At 40.1% G+C, this 17,669-nt stretch overlaps 1 protein-coding gene across 6 annotated transcripts in view; it reads right to left on the reverse strand.

Moving 5' to 3' along the window:
- LOC128117770 (zinc finger protein 431-like) overlaps nt 1-17,669 on the reverse strand; it is a 94,885-nt gene that overhangs the window by 60,886 nt on the left and 16,330 nt on the right. For 3 of the 6 annotated variants that reach the window (XM_052750080.1, XM_052750078.1, XM_052750079.1), the window contains exon 1: nt 4,845-4,985. The exons of 1 other annotated variant lie outside the window; for it this stretch is intronic. Coding sequence is in view for 2 of the 5 variants with exons in the window: in XM_052750076.1 (XP_052606036.1) it covers nt 4,845-4,895 (51 nt within the window). In the remaining 3 variants the exon portion in view is untranslated. Of the gene's footprint in view, nt 1-4,844; nt 5,008-17,669 lie in introns of those variants that run through there. 2 more of the 6 variants (XM_052750077.1, XM_052750076.1) reach the window with 2 other exon arrangements.

The following is a 17,669-nucleotide window of genomic DNA, read 5'->3' on the forward strand; positions in this document are numbered from 1 at the left end:
TATGAGCCCTACAAATACACCAAGCTATACAGCTATCATACACATGCAGAGAGAGGGCCTAGATCACTCCCATGCAGGCTCCCTAGCAGTAAGTTCAGAGTCTGTGATCTCCTATGAGCCCAGGTCAGCTGTCTCTGTGGGTTCCCCTATCATGACTTTGATCCCTGGCTCCTCCTCCCTGTCTTCAACAGGATTCCCAGAGCTCTACCCAGTGCTTGGCCATGGATCTCTGCATCTGCTTCCATCAGTTTCTGGATGAATGCTCTCTGATGACAATTAGGGTAGTCACTAATCTGATTACAGGAGAAGAAGGCCAGTTTAGGCACCCTCTCCACTATTGCTAGGAGTCTTAGCTGGGGTCATCCTTGTGGATTCCTGTTAGTTTTCCTGGCACCAGGTTCCTCCCTAGTCCCAAAATGGTGCCCACATCAAGATATCTCCTTCTATCCACCCCCAACTTGCTCAACATGATCCCTCATTTTCCCACTCCCCCATTACCCTCAGCACCCCCAGTTTATGCAGGAGATCTCTTCTACTATACCCAGCAAAACTTTCAATCACCATAGATGGAGAAAACAAGATATTTCATAACAAAACAAGATTTAAACAATACCTATCAACAAATCCAGTCCTACAGAAAGTATTAGAAAGAAAACTCCAACCCAAGAAAGTTAGTTGCACCCATGAAAACACGAGCAATAGATAATCTCAAACCAGGAAACCCAAAGAAAAGAAATATACACACACTACTACTACTACTACTAATACTACTACTACTACTACTACTACTACTACTACTTCTACTACTACTACTACCACCACCAAAAACAAAAAAATAACAAGAATTAATAATCACTGGGCATTAATATTTCTTAATATCAATAGACTCAATTTGCCAATAAAAAGACACAGATGAACAGAACAGATACGAAAACAGGATCCATCCTTTTGCTGCATATAAGAAAAACACCTCAACATCAAAGACAGACATTACCTCAGAGTAAAGGGTTGGGAAAAGATTTTCAATCAAATGGACCTAAGAAGCAAGCCAGTGTAGCTATCCTAATATCTAACAAAATAGACTTCAAACTAAAATTAATCAAAAGAGATGGAGGAGGCTATTTCATATTCATCAAAGGAAAAATCCATCTAGATGAAGTGTAAATTCTCAACATCTATGCCCAAATACAAGGGCACCCAACATTTCTAAAAGAAACATTACTAAAACTTAATCACATATCAAACCCCACACATTAACAGTGGGAGACTTCAATACCCTACTCTCACAAATGGACAAATCTGCCAGACAGAAACTTAATACAGAAACAAAGAACTAACAGATATGACTCAAATGGACTTAATAGACATCTACAGAACATTTCACTCAAACACCAAAGAATATACCTTCTTCTTAGCACATCATGGAACCTTCTCTAAAATTGACCACATACTCAGTCACAAAGCAAATCTCAACAGATACAAAAGAATTAGAATAACCCCTGTATGTTATCAGATCATCATGGGTAAAAGTTAGAGTTCAACAACAACACAAACTACAGAATGCCTAAAAACTCATGGAAACTGAACAACTCTCAACTGAAGTACCACTAGGTCAAGGAAAAAAATAAAGAGAGAAATTAAAGATTTCTAGAATTCAATGAAGGGTCTATGGGAGGGCTTGGAGGCAGGAAAGAGTGGAAATGATGAAATTACAATCCCCAAAAATTATGTTAAAAAGTTGAAACAGGCTTTATGGCCATGTCCTCCAGAGACTAGAGACTTGTATTAGAGCACACCAAGTACTGCCCATGCCATTCTCTGGGGCTGTAGATCTTAAACCTGGAAAACACAGTCATATTAGGCAGGGTGACAACATTTTAGCCAGTTCTTCTATTTAGGTTGAACTAGTGTAACTATAGTAATTTGGTTTCACGATAAGTTCAGTTCTTTATCCAGATTCTTGATTGCCTGTCTGTGGATCCAAGCAATGGCCAGCCAGGATATTTATGGAACATCTAACATTGATTCCCTCACTACTCATTGCTAATGTCAACTACTGGCAAAGCACGAAAGTTTCCACCCTCCTTCGTGCCCATCGCTTTCTGTGCTGTGACTACACCTATTTTTTAATTGGTCAGTTACATAGGTCTCATTTCATTTGTAAATTCACAATAAAATCTAGAGAAGTTGAAGGATACTCATTCACTGGTCTGTTTTTCCTTCCCACAGACCAGTCAAGGCCCAGCCTGGAAGGAGTTGCAGAACTGTCTTTCCAGCACTGGGCAGCAGAGGCAGGATTAGGTGTTCAAAGCAATTCTCAATTACATAGTGTGAAGCAAGCCTGAGCTATAGGAAACATTGATCTAAACCAGTGGTTCTCATCCTTCCTAATGCTGTGACTCTTTAATACAGTTCCTCATGATGTGGTGACCCCCCACACACACACACACACCATGAAATTATTTTGACTGCTACTTCACAACTATAATTTTGCTGTTATGAATTGAAATAGAAATATCCGTGGTTTCCTATGATCTTAGACCTGTCCTGTGATAGGGTCATTTGATCCCCCAAAGGGAACTATGACCCCCAAGTTGAGAACCACTGCTCTAAACTGATATAAATCAATAAACAGCACTTAAGAAAAAATGGAATAAAATTCTTAAACTGAAAAACACTGGAAAATAGAAACAAAAAGAGACTAGGGCAGTGATGCATTTAAAGAAAATGAAATTTAAACAATGATACCAATAACTGACTTTTTAAAATAATAAAAAATAATTGGAAGAACACTTAGCTGTATAGACTTTGAAATGGAGTAGGCACTTCCTTGGTATGAGAATGCCATTAATAAGAGACTGTATGACTTTGTCCCATGTAAAACATTAGCCACTGAGTGCTGTAAGCTGACACATGGAACAATGGCCTATGTCTCAAACCTCTCAACTGACTTAACTGTGTCAACAGGATTGCACATACCTGCATAGGAGAGTTTGCTAATTGGAAACTGAATACTTAGTGGTCCAAGCTATCCTTCCTATACTGTATACCCACCAATTCTCTCTGTCTTCATTCACATGGAAGGAATTAATGCATGATGGAAAATTACACAGAAAGTCACTCACAGTGCCCCCATCAGGTCCTCCTTTGTAATGGAGACCCCTGCAACTCATTGCCTTAAACTTCAGTCTGTGATCTAGCTACTGTCTAATCTGTTTCTCCCTGCCGTGTACCCAGTACACTGTTCCTCCTCTTCTGGTCTGAAAGGAGAAGCCATGCTCTGCACACGAATCCTTTTCCTGTTACCTCAAAGTACAGCCCACTATGTGATACAAACTGGTACTTTTAGAACTCTGTGGTGCTACAAACCTGTAATCCAAGAATTGAGGATGGCTAGTCAGAAGAATAGCAAGGGCAATGACCTATGGGGCTCCAGACAGTGTTTAAGTCCACCTCAAACAACATCAGAGACCTTGACTCAAAACCACTTTGCAAAAAGGCTGGAGATGCAGCTGTTCTGGAATTAATATGCCTTCATGGCAGACTGCTGTTCGAATCTTAAATGGTCTTTTAATAAAAAACCCAGAGCCAGATATTAGCGTGAAAGTTGAAAGATCAGAGAAGCAAAACACTAGTTCTTACCTCTATGAAATTCTCAGCCTAAAGAGAGTGAGGTCCTGTTTTCTCACTCCTTATATGCCTTTCTCTGCCCTGCCATATTACTTCCTGGGATTAAAGGCGTGTGTGCTTCCCAAGCAAAGGCATGAGATCTCAAGTGCTGGGATTAAAGGTGTGTGCCACCACACCTGGCTCTGTTTCTCTCTGATACTGGATCAATCTCATATAGCCCATTGTAGCCTTGAACTCACAGAGATCTAGACAGATCTCTGCCTCCCGAGTGCTAGGATTGTATGCCACCACTGCCTGACCTCTATGTCTCATCTAGTGGCTGACTCTGTCCTCTGAACCTCAGGCAAGTTTATTAGGGTACACATATATCACCACAGCAGGCCAGGACTTAATATTGGTTGTGACCCTTTAATTGCCCCTTGAGCAGCATGTTAGAGGCCTTTGATGGGGAGGTGGGCCTTTTGGCTGCTTGTAAATCAAGGCTGTCTCATTTGTTATGGAAATGTAGCTTAATGGCTGATTAATCCTGGTGAACAAACATTTACATCTTATCATACCAATCTCTAACAGGCATGATTAGCATACTACTTATCTTTGAGGTATTTGGGATGCAGCCCTCTCTTACCTAAATTCTACATTGTGTGACTTAATGTCTCATAAGAATTGGTAAATCCTTATACCATCAATTCTACTCTTCTATATCAGTTTAGCAGTGGAGTGCTACTCCACACAGGAAATACTGTTTACAACCTCCACAGAATTAACTCCAGATGGATCCTAAACCTAAACGTTAAATGTTCAAAGTGCAGAACTTCTGGATTCTAGAGAGACCAGTACTCTCCAAGTTTGGCAAATTTGGTGATGTTTCTCCACCTGTGACAATATATGCACTACAGACACCAGCATTTCACAGTGATGTCAACAACAGGGATATTTCTAAGCACAGTTCTGCTCCCAATGCTCTGCGCAGACACAGTCCAGGGAGTGAAGTTGTTCAGAGGCTGCCAGCCTGGCCGAGGGAGTTGCAGGGATCACACAGGACCATGCTGGACTGGGCAGGACCAGTCTGCAACACGCCGAACTCTGTCTGGCCACTGGCTCCCACCCACACCCACCGGCTCAGCCGGTCGCTCCGCCTAGTCTGCGGACAGCGGCCCCTCACTCAGCAGGACCCGTCACTCCTCCCCGCATGAGGACAGCAGCCCCTCGCTCACCATGGTCGGCCACTCCTCCCTGTCTGTGGAAAGCAATGCCTCGCTCACCATGGTGCAGCTGCTGAGCTGATCCGGATCCTCCCCAGAACCCAATGCACAGCACAGGCAACAACTTCCGACTTCCTCAGAAGAGCTAAGACATTAGCCTGGATCCCGGAAGAACCCTCCCATCTGACTGGCGGGTCCGCTGGAGGCTCTGATTGGCTAATGAGGTCTGAGTGACAGACCAGGTGAGCAGAAGGGACACAGCATACTGGTTCCCAACCCTGGCTTCCAATCTAAGGACAAACCTATCCCACACTGGCCGGACATTTGTGCTAAATTCAACAGCAAGTCTCCTGTTAATGTAAATCAATGGGTTCAGTTTTAGAGGAAGCATACAAATTCAGAAGGAGGCTAATCAGCCCATGTTCCATAAGAGGAACACAGGGTAACTCAAGAATATTATAAACAAAATCCATAGTGGCATTGGGACTGATAACCACAGCCCCTTGTGTGGAAAGTGGTGAGTTTTCAGGATCTGAAGCAACACTTTCCCAAAGGCCCCAGCCCCAGACCATTACAAACTCTCCCAAGCATATTCCCAGTATTAGAGATGGAACTCATCAGGGCCTTTGAGAAACCTCCCAAAGCCTAGGCAGGTTGACAGACTCAGAGAGGCCTAGTTTCAAGTATCTTCTAGAAGTTCTGCACTTTGCATTTGATATTTAGATGTAAGATCCATTTGGAGTTAATTTGTGGAGGTTGTAAATGGCATTTCATGTACTGGATAGCACTCTACTTTAAGCTGTGATGTAGAGGAGTAGAATCAGTGCTATAAACGATTTATCAATGCTTAGGAGATAGTAATTCACACAAAGTAGAATTTAGCTAAGGGAGGGCTGCCTCTAAAACACCCAAAAAAATAAGTAGTATATTAATCAGGGCTGTTAGAGATTAAAATGTTACAATGTAAATGCTTATTCACCTTTTATGTTTACTGGTATTGACCACATTCTTGTAGTAAAAACAGCTAATGGGATGCTCATCCATGCAGAGGACAAAGAGACCATCTGTGTAAAAATCTCATTATACTAAGCTGAGGAATCATAGTTTTAAGAGGGATTTCTTAGTTGTGTTGTACTGGATACTGTAAACATCAATTTCATGATGTTTTGTTATGTACTTGCTATTTTTGGTATTGACTATACACATTAAAACCAAAGGCATGGTTAGAGTAGCGATGCTATGTATTTATTATATGAAGACTGTCTTGTGTTTTCTCTAAGGTTTAGTTTAACAGACTGTATCTAGGAAATATTAAATTATTACATTATCTTATACACAGTTTTTATTCAGCTTTTATTTAATTGTTGTTGCTTAGCACTATCTTAAGACAAACAGTTGGTACCTTCCTATGATCAGCTGTGCCTGCTTACAAAGGATGCCCACCACCGTGTTTGCTGACTGTTGATATTCCATAATATAAGAAGGTATCTGTTGTTTGAATCTTTGATGATCTTTTAATTAAAAAAAAAAACCCAGAGCCAGATATCAGGGTAAAAGCTGAAAGATCAGGGAAGCAGAGCAAGCCACAGCCATCCTCACCTCACCAACTCCACAAATCCTCTGACTGAAAGCCTCTGAGTCCTTACCTGAAAGGCTCTCATCTGGACTGCTTTAGTTCCTGTTTCCTCACACCTTGTATATCTTTCTCTGCTCAGCCATGTCACTTCCTGGGATTAAAGGTGTGTGTTCTTCCCATTACTAGGATTAAAGGTGTGTGCCACCACTGCCTGGCTCTGTTTTCAGTGTGACCCTGAACTCACAGAGATCCAAACGGGATCTCTGCCTACCCAGTGATAGGATTAAGGGTGTATGTCACCACTGTCTGGCCTCTGTTTCTAATCTAGTGGCTGGCTCTGTCCTCCAACCGCCAGGCAAGTTTATTAGGGTACACAATATATCACTACAGGTATGTCCTCCTTCTAAGTATACAGTCTCTTTCCCAGGCAACTGTATGTAATTCAGCCCTAATGGCATGTGCCCTTGTGATTTAGAGGAGGAATTAGAACACACAGCCTGAGAAAGACTTGGGATAGGGTGGATTCTGCAAATACACCTATAAAAAAGCCATCTTTTAATGTGGGAATTTACCTTGAGTACCATCAGGCTTACTTCCTATGTTCACTGAGAAATGTAATGTAATGGGGAGTATATAGGCAGTGGAAGAGCAGAGAGAAGGTGAGCTCCACATATGCAGCTATGGGAGAGCCATTGTAAATACTAGGGGGAGACATTCCCGTGTGGCTGCTTTTGGGTATCTTAGAGTTTCTATTGCTGTGAAGAGATACCATAACTACAGCAACACTTATAAAGGAAAACATTTCATTGGGGCTGGCTTTCAGTTTCAGAGAGTTTAGTCCATTATCATCATGGTGGGAAGCATGGCGGCCTGAACACATACATGGTGTTAGAGAAAGAGCTGAGAGTTCACCAGGCAGCAGAAAGCTACTGTGACACACTTCTTCCAACAAGGCCACACCTCCTTTAGTGACATTCTGTATGGGACTTGGGGTGGGGGGCATTTTGATTCAAATAACACATCAAAACCCTTGCAAGTATCTTTTCAACCATGCTCAGCAAGTAAACTCAATAGACTCATTGGTTCCCCAGGGTAGACTTTGGTGAAATTGTACTTTGCAATGTCAATGGGACTGATGGGGATGGAATAGACTTTCCTCCCTCTCCCTTCATCAGGGAGAAAATTCTCACAACAGATCATAAACATATTTGTTAATGTTCCTATGTCTCATGGTATTAGAAAAAGGAAGCAGTACATAAAAGAACATGTTTCTAATATATTCTTCTAAGAATATAAATGTGGAAATGACCTTAGTAATGAAGGACTTAGATATATGAAGATGATAATGACTGGATGGCTCCAGAATAAAGAAGACTGGAAAGGTTTTGCAAGTTATGAAAGTCTGAGTAAGTTGTTTGAGGTACATAAAGAACGAGACTTAGATATCATATATTTATTAAAGTTGGCCCAGGTGGGTGGCCCTCCCCAATGAGGGACTCAGGGAAAGTTTAATAATCAGTATACTAGTGGGAAATAGCTTGCAGGTTCTTTCTGGGATTCTCCTCTACTTCTGCTATAGGGAGTTGTAAGGAAGACCACAAGTCATGCCACGGAGAGTGTGGGGGTGTTCAGGGCAGATCTTCTGAGCTGTCATTTCTGCTGGGACTTAGAGGGACCATGAGCCGGATTGTGGTTCTGTTGGTCCATGCGGTGACCTGGGAAGTGGCCCTTGTCCTCTGAGCTTAACTGTATGGAATTTCCTGGGGAGGGGGAGGTTCTTCAGTCCTGGCATGGGAGGACATGATGCCTGCAATATTGTCCAGCGTGCATACACAGGTTTTGCTGTTTGTGTGAAGTAGGAACACAGTTTGGAAAACTGAAGGCTTGATTTCTAGAAGTTTGAATATTGCATTCCACCTTTAGGTTTATCTTATGAATGTAACAAATAGTTTAGAAACTGGTAGAAAGACAGTGATGTGGATCCTCCTTCCGCAATACATTTAATTAGAATGCTTTTAACTTTCTTCCACCACAAGCCTCAATGGAGCGATTCAGTGAATTTCAGTTCCAGGAGACAAAAGGAGTTTCTGATCTGTAGAGGGTTCTCAGGTGTCCAGGGTATTGGGCAGGCAGATAGGGCAGGTTCCACATCTTGTGCCAAAATCCATGTGGTAGGAAGCAGGGTTTAAATGATTCTTCTATGTTGTCTTGGGATTGGGCATCAATAGGGCTGGGTTTATCAGAAACCACAAGGAGGCATGAGGGGCTGCAGAGCCATAGCAGATCACCTCCATTTGCATAGAGACTTCTAGAGTATGGGGCTTCTCTTCAGCAGAAATATCAGTAGCTGAAGGGTCAGAAACACAACAATTTAAGGGTCCTTTTGAGTTAATTTTGTGGAAGTTGTAAATCTGTGTTTATTTAATTTCTATACACATAGAATCATAGGCCACTGGATAACATTGGTCAAGACCACACTTTCCTTGGCTAAGGTTCCTTTGGTCTTTTGATTAAAAGTTGACTATTTTTCTGCCTTGCTCTTGGCTTTTTCTCTCCATCCCCATTATTCTTTCACAAATATTGTACACATTCTTGATTATTATAGTTTTCTGGTAAGTATAGAAGTCATATTGTGTCAATCTGTGTACTATTTTTTCATGATCCCATTGAGCATTCTGAATGTTTCCATTGTAAAGATAACTTTGTAATCAGCTTTCCTGTTATAAATTGTTGGGCATTGCTATTGGATTATATTCAGTTTATGGTATAAATTTACCATACACAACATCTTAATACTGATGCATCATGTTCCCAAGGATCATTTATTTACATTTTATTTATTTAGGTTTTGTTGTTGTTTTTAATCTGTGCAAGACTTCTAGTTTATTGGATAAAAACTACTATGGGTCTTGGCAGGTGGCTCAGCTCATATTCTTCTTGGGGAAGACCTGAGTTCAGATACCAACATTGAAGTTGAGAGGCTCATAACCATCTACCACTCCAGATCCAGGATATCTGATACTCTCTTTTTTGTTTGTCACCTGTATACATATAGAAGACATTCTCTATCATGCACAAACATGCACACAAAACAGCAATAAACTTGTTTTCAAAAGTGATTGTGATTTATAAAGCAATTAGAGCAAAACAAGTTGCTTTAGGTATACAGAGTTTCCTTAAATATCTGTCATCTTGCATTTTGTTTTAAAAATTTTTATTTCCTCATGGTGTCCTGATGCAAACTTATAGGCAATCATGGTGTCTAAGTGATCCTAACAGACATCCTTTTCTTTATAAGAGAATAAGATCCCTTTTCTACAAAATTAAAACATCAGAAGGCTTCAAGCGAATCTCTTCAATTTTGGTGGAAGATTGTCTTCTCACAACCAATTTTTTATTATTGGCAATGGAGAGAACTAGGGTGCACAGGGTAAGTACTAGCTACTGATTTCTTGGAGTTTGATTTTTATTAGAATCTTGTAGTTCTTGTTTAAGGGACCATGATATATTTTTGTAGGTCTGTCTTTGTGTCTTGTTTTGCAAGTGGTGCCATCTATGTTGTTGATTTTATTATCCTCTAATTATATTGTTCATTTTCTGGAAAATTATGCACCTTCACCAATTTTTATATCCAGAAATTTTATTATATGATGAGTTCTTTTAGTTTTTGTTGGCTTGGGAAGTTTCTGTAGAGAGACAGTTTTAATTTTCTCTTCTTGATGTTAGATATTTGCCTCTTTCCATTTCCTGGCATATCTGTTTTGCTACCTTCTTGTTTGGGTTTTTGTTGCTTAAGTGATTGATAAGGTTAATACATTAACTTTGCATCTTTAAAATGTATTCATGTATTATTGTCTCTTTTTCCCAATTAGCCTCAGCTGTCAACATGACATAGCTTAGAATCATTTGAAAGAACATCAATTGAGGGCATGTCTAGATCAGAATATCTGATCTCTGTGTCTGAGAGAGATTGGGTTGATTGATGATTGATGTGGGAAGGCTTTCCCACTGAGTTGTCAATATCTCTAAGCAAGTGGACCTAGGCTGGACAAGAGACTAGCTGAGCACAAGACAGTGACAAAGCAAGAGAGAAGCCAGGAAGCAATGTTTCCCCATGGTTTGCTTTCAGTTATTAGTTTGAGTTTCTATCCTAAGCTCCTCAACGATGGACTGTGACCTAGGGGCATAAACCAAATAAACCTGTTCATTATCTGAGTTGCTTTTGGTGAGAGAATTTAATCACAGCAACAGACAAGAAATTTAGAACAAAAAGTGGTACCTCAAAAGTGATTTTGTTGCTACAAAGAACCTGGGAATGTTCACTTTTGGCAGAATGTTGAAGATATCAGAACTTTAGGTGCCAAAAGCCATGAAAAGCTGGACACAAAGCTTAATTGGCTGTTTTTGTAGGACCTAGAAGATGGAAGTGTTGAGAGTAATGGAAGGCAGTGGAGGTCAAGGTCATAGGATTTTAGTGGGAAATAGTCTCTTCAGGGAACCTTGGAGTTGGCCTGGCCTACCTCCCTTGAGAGACATGTGTCATAGATTTTTCAGGTTAGAGTCCATGGCTCCTGGGGAACAATGTGTCTTCCAGTTTCTGAGAGATTGATGCACTCCCTCAGGCAGTGAAGTATTCAGACTATTTTGTGTTTCTCTAAATGTTTCCTTAGAAATCAAGGAAACATGGAGGCTTAACAGGACAATTGGTCTTAATTTCTTCATGCTGGGGTTATATGCCATGTACTCCTCTGAAGAGTTAAAAATTAGTGTCAGATCTGAAGAGCTGGGTTTACTGCTTCTTGTAGAGTTATAAAGGAAAGTGGTTGAGCCAATGGGAGCTATATAGCAGAGGCTTCAAAGATTGAGGGAATTTTTTTCACATCCATTGCGCCATTCACACATTTGTGGGGGTTGATTTAAAACAAAACTCAACAAGTGTGAAGTAATGGTAACCAAATTTAGCTGCTTGTCAGGATTGCAAGAAGAGCTTACTCCAGCTTACTCAACTCAGAGTTACTGAGTTACTCTGAATCATAGCAGTTAGGTGATGGAACCTAGAAAGTGGAATTTTAAATCAAATTGGTTTGATGTAGGTATTTGTAATCTGTAGCTCTAGAGTTTCACATAAGAGGGAACTCTCAACTTGGCATCATATGGAATCTTCACACTAAAGAGATTATTTGCTAGTACATGTATTCTGTATTTTTTAAAAGTTTAATGACTTTCCTGTCACCTGCCTATACTAATGGATAGTATTATAATTTGTATGCATCTTAAATTGCCAACTTTGTCCAGTGGAAAAGGCATCTAGCTAATGTATAGCACTACAGAAGTTTCAAACTGGTATTAACAACTGCATAGACCAGTGGATATAGTGGATTTGAGTAATTGTAACCACTGTTGCTTTAGATAAAATTGTTTGAAGCACTAAAACCTTCCCATTCATGAAGTTGACCTAAGATGGTTTAGTAATGAACTTGAGTTAGTTCAAGGCTGCTTCCCACTTTCTCTTCTATCAGGTTCAGTGTCACTGGCTTTATGTTGAGGTCTTTGATCCAGTTGGACTTGAGTTTTATGCAGGGCACTAGATATGCATCTATTTGCATTCTTCTATATGTCAACATCCAGTTATGCCAGCACCATTTGTTGAAGACACGTTCTTTTTCCCAATGTATAATTTTGGCTTCGTTGTTAAAAAGAAATCAGGTGTTTATATGTATATGGGTTTATGTCAGGGTCTTCGATTCAATTCCACTGATCCACATATTTATGCCAATACCAAGCTGTTTTTATTATTATAGCTCTATAGTAGAGCTTGAAGTCAGGGACGGTGCTACCTCTGGAAGTTCCTTTATTGTACAGGATTGTTTCAGATATCCTAGCTATTTTGTTTTTCTGTATGAAGTTGAGTATTGTTTTTTGAAGTCTGTGAAGAATGTGTTGGCATTTTGATGGGGATTGCATTGAATCGGTAGATTGCTTTCGGTAAGATTGAAATTTTTACTATGTGAAACCTACCAATCCATGAACATGGCAGATCTTTCCATTTTCTGACATTTTCTTCAATTTCTTTCTTTAGAGACTTAAAGTTTTTGTCATATAGGCCTTTCACTTGTTTGGTTAGACTTACTCCAAGACATTTTACATTATTTGTGGCTATTATAATAGGGTGTTGCTTCTCTGATTTTTTTCTCGGTTCTTTCATCATTTGTATATAGGAGAGATACTGATTTATAAAATAAAGCCAGGTGTAGAGGTGCACACCTTTAATCCCATCACTTGGCAGGCAGAGGCTGATGTAATTCTGTGAGCCGGAGGTAGGTCTGGTCTAGGTAATGATTTCCAGGGCTGTGTACAAAGACATTACCCACTCTTACCCCTATCTCAATTAAATAAATGAATAGAAAAATAATGCCTAGCAGTAGTGGTGGTGGTGCATGCCTTTGATTCCAGCATTCAGGAGGCAGAGCCTACCTTACAGAGTGAGTTGCAGGATGGCCAAGGCTACACAGAGAAATCCTGTCTCCAAAAACAAAAACAAACAAACAAAAAAAAGGAGGAAGAAGAAGAGGAGGAAGAGGAGGAGAAAGAAAAAGAATAGGAATTAATTATGATTAACTTGAAATAAAACAAAGAAACAAGGGAAGACAGTGCTGGAGGGGTCTGACTTATAGGGGAGGGGTTTGATGGAATAAAAATGAAAGCCTCATCCTCTTATGACTTTGCCTGCTCTGCCTTCACAGGCTCCTCCTGACTCCTCCTGCCCAGACAGCCCTCTTCCTTTGGTCTTCCAAAGATTCAGCCAGCCATCAGACACAGTGGTAGGAGCTACATAATCCCTATTATGTAGTATGGATTCAGCTGTCATTGATAAAGGTCAGTCCATTAGAACCAAGGGTCCTGGTGGAGGATTAAGCCAAGACATAAGGCATATTGGAGTTATTGCCTCTTTGAATGAATTGACTCTTTCTTGCTGTATATTTTCTTGCTGCAGAAGCCATAGCTTTTCCCATCTGTTACAAATTTAGAAATTATTTCCCACAGTTTAGTAGTGTTCTGATCATTTATTGGGTCCAATTTCCCCTATGCATTTAGGGTATTTGGATAACATCCCCCAGTTTTGTGTGAAATCAGTCACACAGTCAAAACCTGTATCCCACAATCAGGTTTGTTGTCCCTTTCTCTATTGTAAATATAGAGATCTGCCTTCCTGTAATTATCTTTATTGACAGGCATTTGGTCAGTGTTAGTGTCCAGGCAAAAGTATCTCATTTGAGACATTTTCAGACACACCAAGGATATAGATTTACTACATGTCTGAAATTATTAATTCATAGCCACTTAGATAGATAGAAAATAAGCATGATCTTGTTTTACCTTGCCTGCAAATACGAGAAGTGATGAACTAAACTAACCTCACAATAAAAGATCCTTAACTCCTTGTACTTACTTTCACCTCTGTTTAATAACACAAGATTTTAGTTTAGGGATTTATTGCTTGTGTTTACCCTAAGAAAATAATGGCAAAGGTAATCAGTCATTTGCTCATTCCCAGAAGAAAGTAAACTTTTCCACAAGCTTGCTGAAGACCTGTGCCACCAGAGGCCAGAGTAGCTGGAAGATGCCAGGTTCTTTTTCTTGTACAAATTAATCTTAAGTCCTCTCTTTGCTCTACAGCCTTAAGCAATAGGTGGAATCCTTAGATCCAAAAAGTTCCTTTTAAGCAACTGACTACAGCAAAAGTGTAACAGCAGACCAAAAGCTGCACGTATTCCTCTATTGCTTATGAAGGTTGCCTAGTAACCAAGGACTCACCCCACCCACTGGAAATGTGGCACTGGAGCCACTTGGATTGGCACAGGGAGAAAAAGGCAATTTTTACCTTATTTGTGACTTTTACTGATTATGGGCATTTAGCTTATGACCTAGACACACTTAGGAATGTAGTTTAAGCACACAAATTCCCCTCTTAGATTCCATTGTTAATTGACCTCATCGGGGAGCCTCCACTAATCACTCTTATTTTGTGCTGTAAATGAAAGCTGACCGTTATTGCTCTGTGTGTAAATCTTATCTGCCTTGGTGACCCCGAGAAACTCAAGCCTCACATTGTATTGCGAAAAGAATTACTGTTGTAAATGTATATAAGCTGGTACCCTTGCTGTACAGAGGACTTGTTGTAGAACAATAAAGAGACATGGATAGAAAGAATGTGCTGTGAGGGCATTCATTTACTTTGCCCTCAGATAGTCAGATTTTTCCCTCACTTATTGTAGCATCGCCTTTGGAACCTGAGAGGAGTTCTTTAAGGCAGGCCCTTAAAAGCCTTTGTTAACACAGTGAGCTAGAAAATTGGGCACCTGCTGCTGGTGATTCTCACCTGAGGCCTGGCCCCTTGTTGAAAAGCAGAGAGGTAAAGGACACAGAGGAGCTGCAATGTCCACAGTGGTGATAGCACATCCTGTTGCCCTTGCAGACTGTTTGTTCCTGGCTTGGGGATTGCCAGATCAGTCAACCTGATGTCCATGAGCAGGAGAGCAGCAAGGGAAAGAGAGATCCTGAACTGTCTCCGAAAGCCCAGAAGACTTGGGCAAAGGAGCTTAGAGCCTGTGAGACAGTGTACAAGTGTTATGGGGAGGGTTCTGGTTTCCTCTGCTCAATACCCAGCAGAGATGTGGGTTCTTGTGCTCTTTAGTCCCACCCCACTGTAAGAGTGTCATTGGCCTATCATAAAGAATGAGGGCACTACATGCGCACATGCGTGTTACCACATACATACCATGTTTGCATGCCTGCTAGCCTGCCTGCCCACCTATCTGTAAAACATGCAAGTGCCTGGTGCCTTTGGAAGTCAGAAGTGGGGGTGGGTCTGCTGAAATTAGAGTTGTGGATGGCTATCAGCTGCTTGTTGGATGTCATACAGGTGGTGGGACATGAACCCACCAAAGACAGGGACATGACAGACAGGTGGGAAGAGAAACAGGCTATTACATTTTAGTGTTTCAAGTTACGTCTGAGGAGCCTCCTAGTTACATGAAACAAAAACAAATCCTTTCAAATGTCTGTGTTCTCTGAGGGGAATCAAATGGTTGGAAAAAAAGAAAGTTTTTTTTTTTTTTTTTTTTTTTTTTTTTTAGGAGTTCCTAAATCCTCAAGGACACCCAGACCAAATTAACCCTTAAATGGGGTGTGGAGAACAGCAAGAGTTCACTGGGCACCTGTCTCCTAATGAACTGCTTCAAGTTTTTTTTTCAATTTATGATTATGTTGGCTATAAGATTCTCAGCTTTATGATGATTTAAGATTCCAGCTTTTATTTAATAGACACCATGTAGTGGGTAGCTGTTCTAGCTATGGCCTTGAAGCACTGCCCCTAGTGAGGTGAGGCAGCAGGTAACTGCTACACCTGCCTATGACCCATTACTCTGATAATGGCTGCAGAATCTATAGCTAGTCCTATTGAGACCTAACTATCTGAGATTTTTTACAGAACCCCATAGAGATACCATTACCCCCTAAATAGCAGGAAATAATTCTAAAAAATCTCCCAAAGATTTCAAATTTTCTCAGGGTTATGGATAAATGGTTATAGGACTGGGGGTGGAAAACAAAAAGTTAGTATCAATATTCTCCTTAAAAAAAGAAAAAAGGGAATGAATAGGTATAGCATATTAAGATAGATTATTATATCTACTAGTAAACTAATCTAGCAAATTTTCAGCCTTGGATAATTTGCACTGATATGGATGCTTGTATATTGATACAAATGTAAACTATTTTTAAATTCCTATTTAAAATAAATTGTATATTGATACAAATACAAAACTATATTTGTCATATGTGTCATATTATACACATATTTCTACTGTTTGAAATATTTTGCATATTGATACAAATGTAAAATTATATTTGTCATACTGTACATATGTTCTACCTCTGCTTAGGATATTTTGTATATTGATACATATCAAGGATTATTGTCATTGCATATTTCACTATACATTTCTACCTCTGTTTAAGATATTTTAAGTATTGTCACAATTTTGAGGTCATTGTCCTTTCACTGTACATCTATTTATAGACTGTTTACCCTGTTTATATGAAGACTTAGTCCTTAGGTTATTTAGGTAGATAAGACTTACAGAATTAGTCACCTATGTTTGTCATATCTATAGTTCTATTAGTTAGATTGTCCAGATTTACAGATACATAGGTCAGATGGATAGGTAATCTTCAAACACTTCATAGACCTAGAGTCTATGGCGTTTAAATGTTTTGATAACTTAGAATTCTGTTGACATGAGACACAATCACTCCTGGCAGCACCAATCTAATCCCTAGAGGATGTTGAAGGCACTCCACTGGGCAGTTTATCTTTTTGTTGGCACAAAATGGCCTGCTGGGCAAAGAACTGCCCTTGCCTTGACTGCTGACATTATGAACATGTCCTTTCTGGATGAGCAGGACACAAGGAAAAGTGACTACTAACCCTGCCAAGACAGGGTAACATGGTCTTTCAAAATTCCTGCTTCTGAAAATGATCTGTCAGATATTCTAGGTCTATAGTCAAATAGGATGCCCCAACAATGCTGAGAAACTTCAGGTGGCTCTCCAGGCTGCCAGCTGTCTCTGTCTGTTCTCACAAGATTTCCAAAGGTTGCTTGCATGCTTTCCCCATTTTCTCAGTTATTATATTCCTTCTCAGGACTTTGATGGGGTTGAAGATGAACAGTTACAGTTATAATGTTGTATCTTAGCTAAAACATATTAAATACTAGATTTAGATTCTTCAGGATAGGACAGCTTTTGGAATAATCTCTGTAACATGCTATTTACCTGTGTTCTGGACATCTCTGAATTTTAGTGTGTGTCTCTTGTTTAATGTTGTTCTTGTTGGTTGTAGTTTCATTTTGTTTGGGTCATTACCCTTTATTTCTCCTGGATAATCATTCCTATTGTATATAGTTTTATGTTAGGTTAGAATTTTCTTATACAGACAAAAGGGGGAGACATAGTGGGTAGCTGTTCTAGCTATGGCCTTGAAACACCACCCCTAGTGAGGCAGCAGGTAACTGCTATACCTGTCTATTACCTTGTAGTACCTGCCTCTGGTGTATGGCCACCAGGAACCCTTAAGACCTGGGATGCATGTACACAGATCTCTGTCTTTGCTCCCTTGTGTTTTTAGATACTGAGATCTTGGACAAGGCAGATCAGTGTGGGACTTGGCTGTGCTTTCCCGGACCCTATGATAAATCTCC

The sequence above is a fragment of the Peromyscus californicus genome, unplaced genomic scaffold (genome assembly GCF_007827085.1).
Source record: "Peromyscus californicus insignis strain IS unplaced genomic scaffold, ASM782708v3 Scaffold_21__1_contigs__length_65335640, whole genome shotgun sequence".
NCBI classification, from domain to species: Eukaryota; Metazoa; Chordata; class Mammalia; order Rodentia; family Cricetidae; genus Peromyscus; species Peromyscus californicus.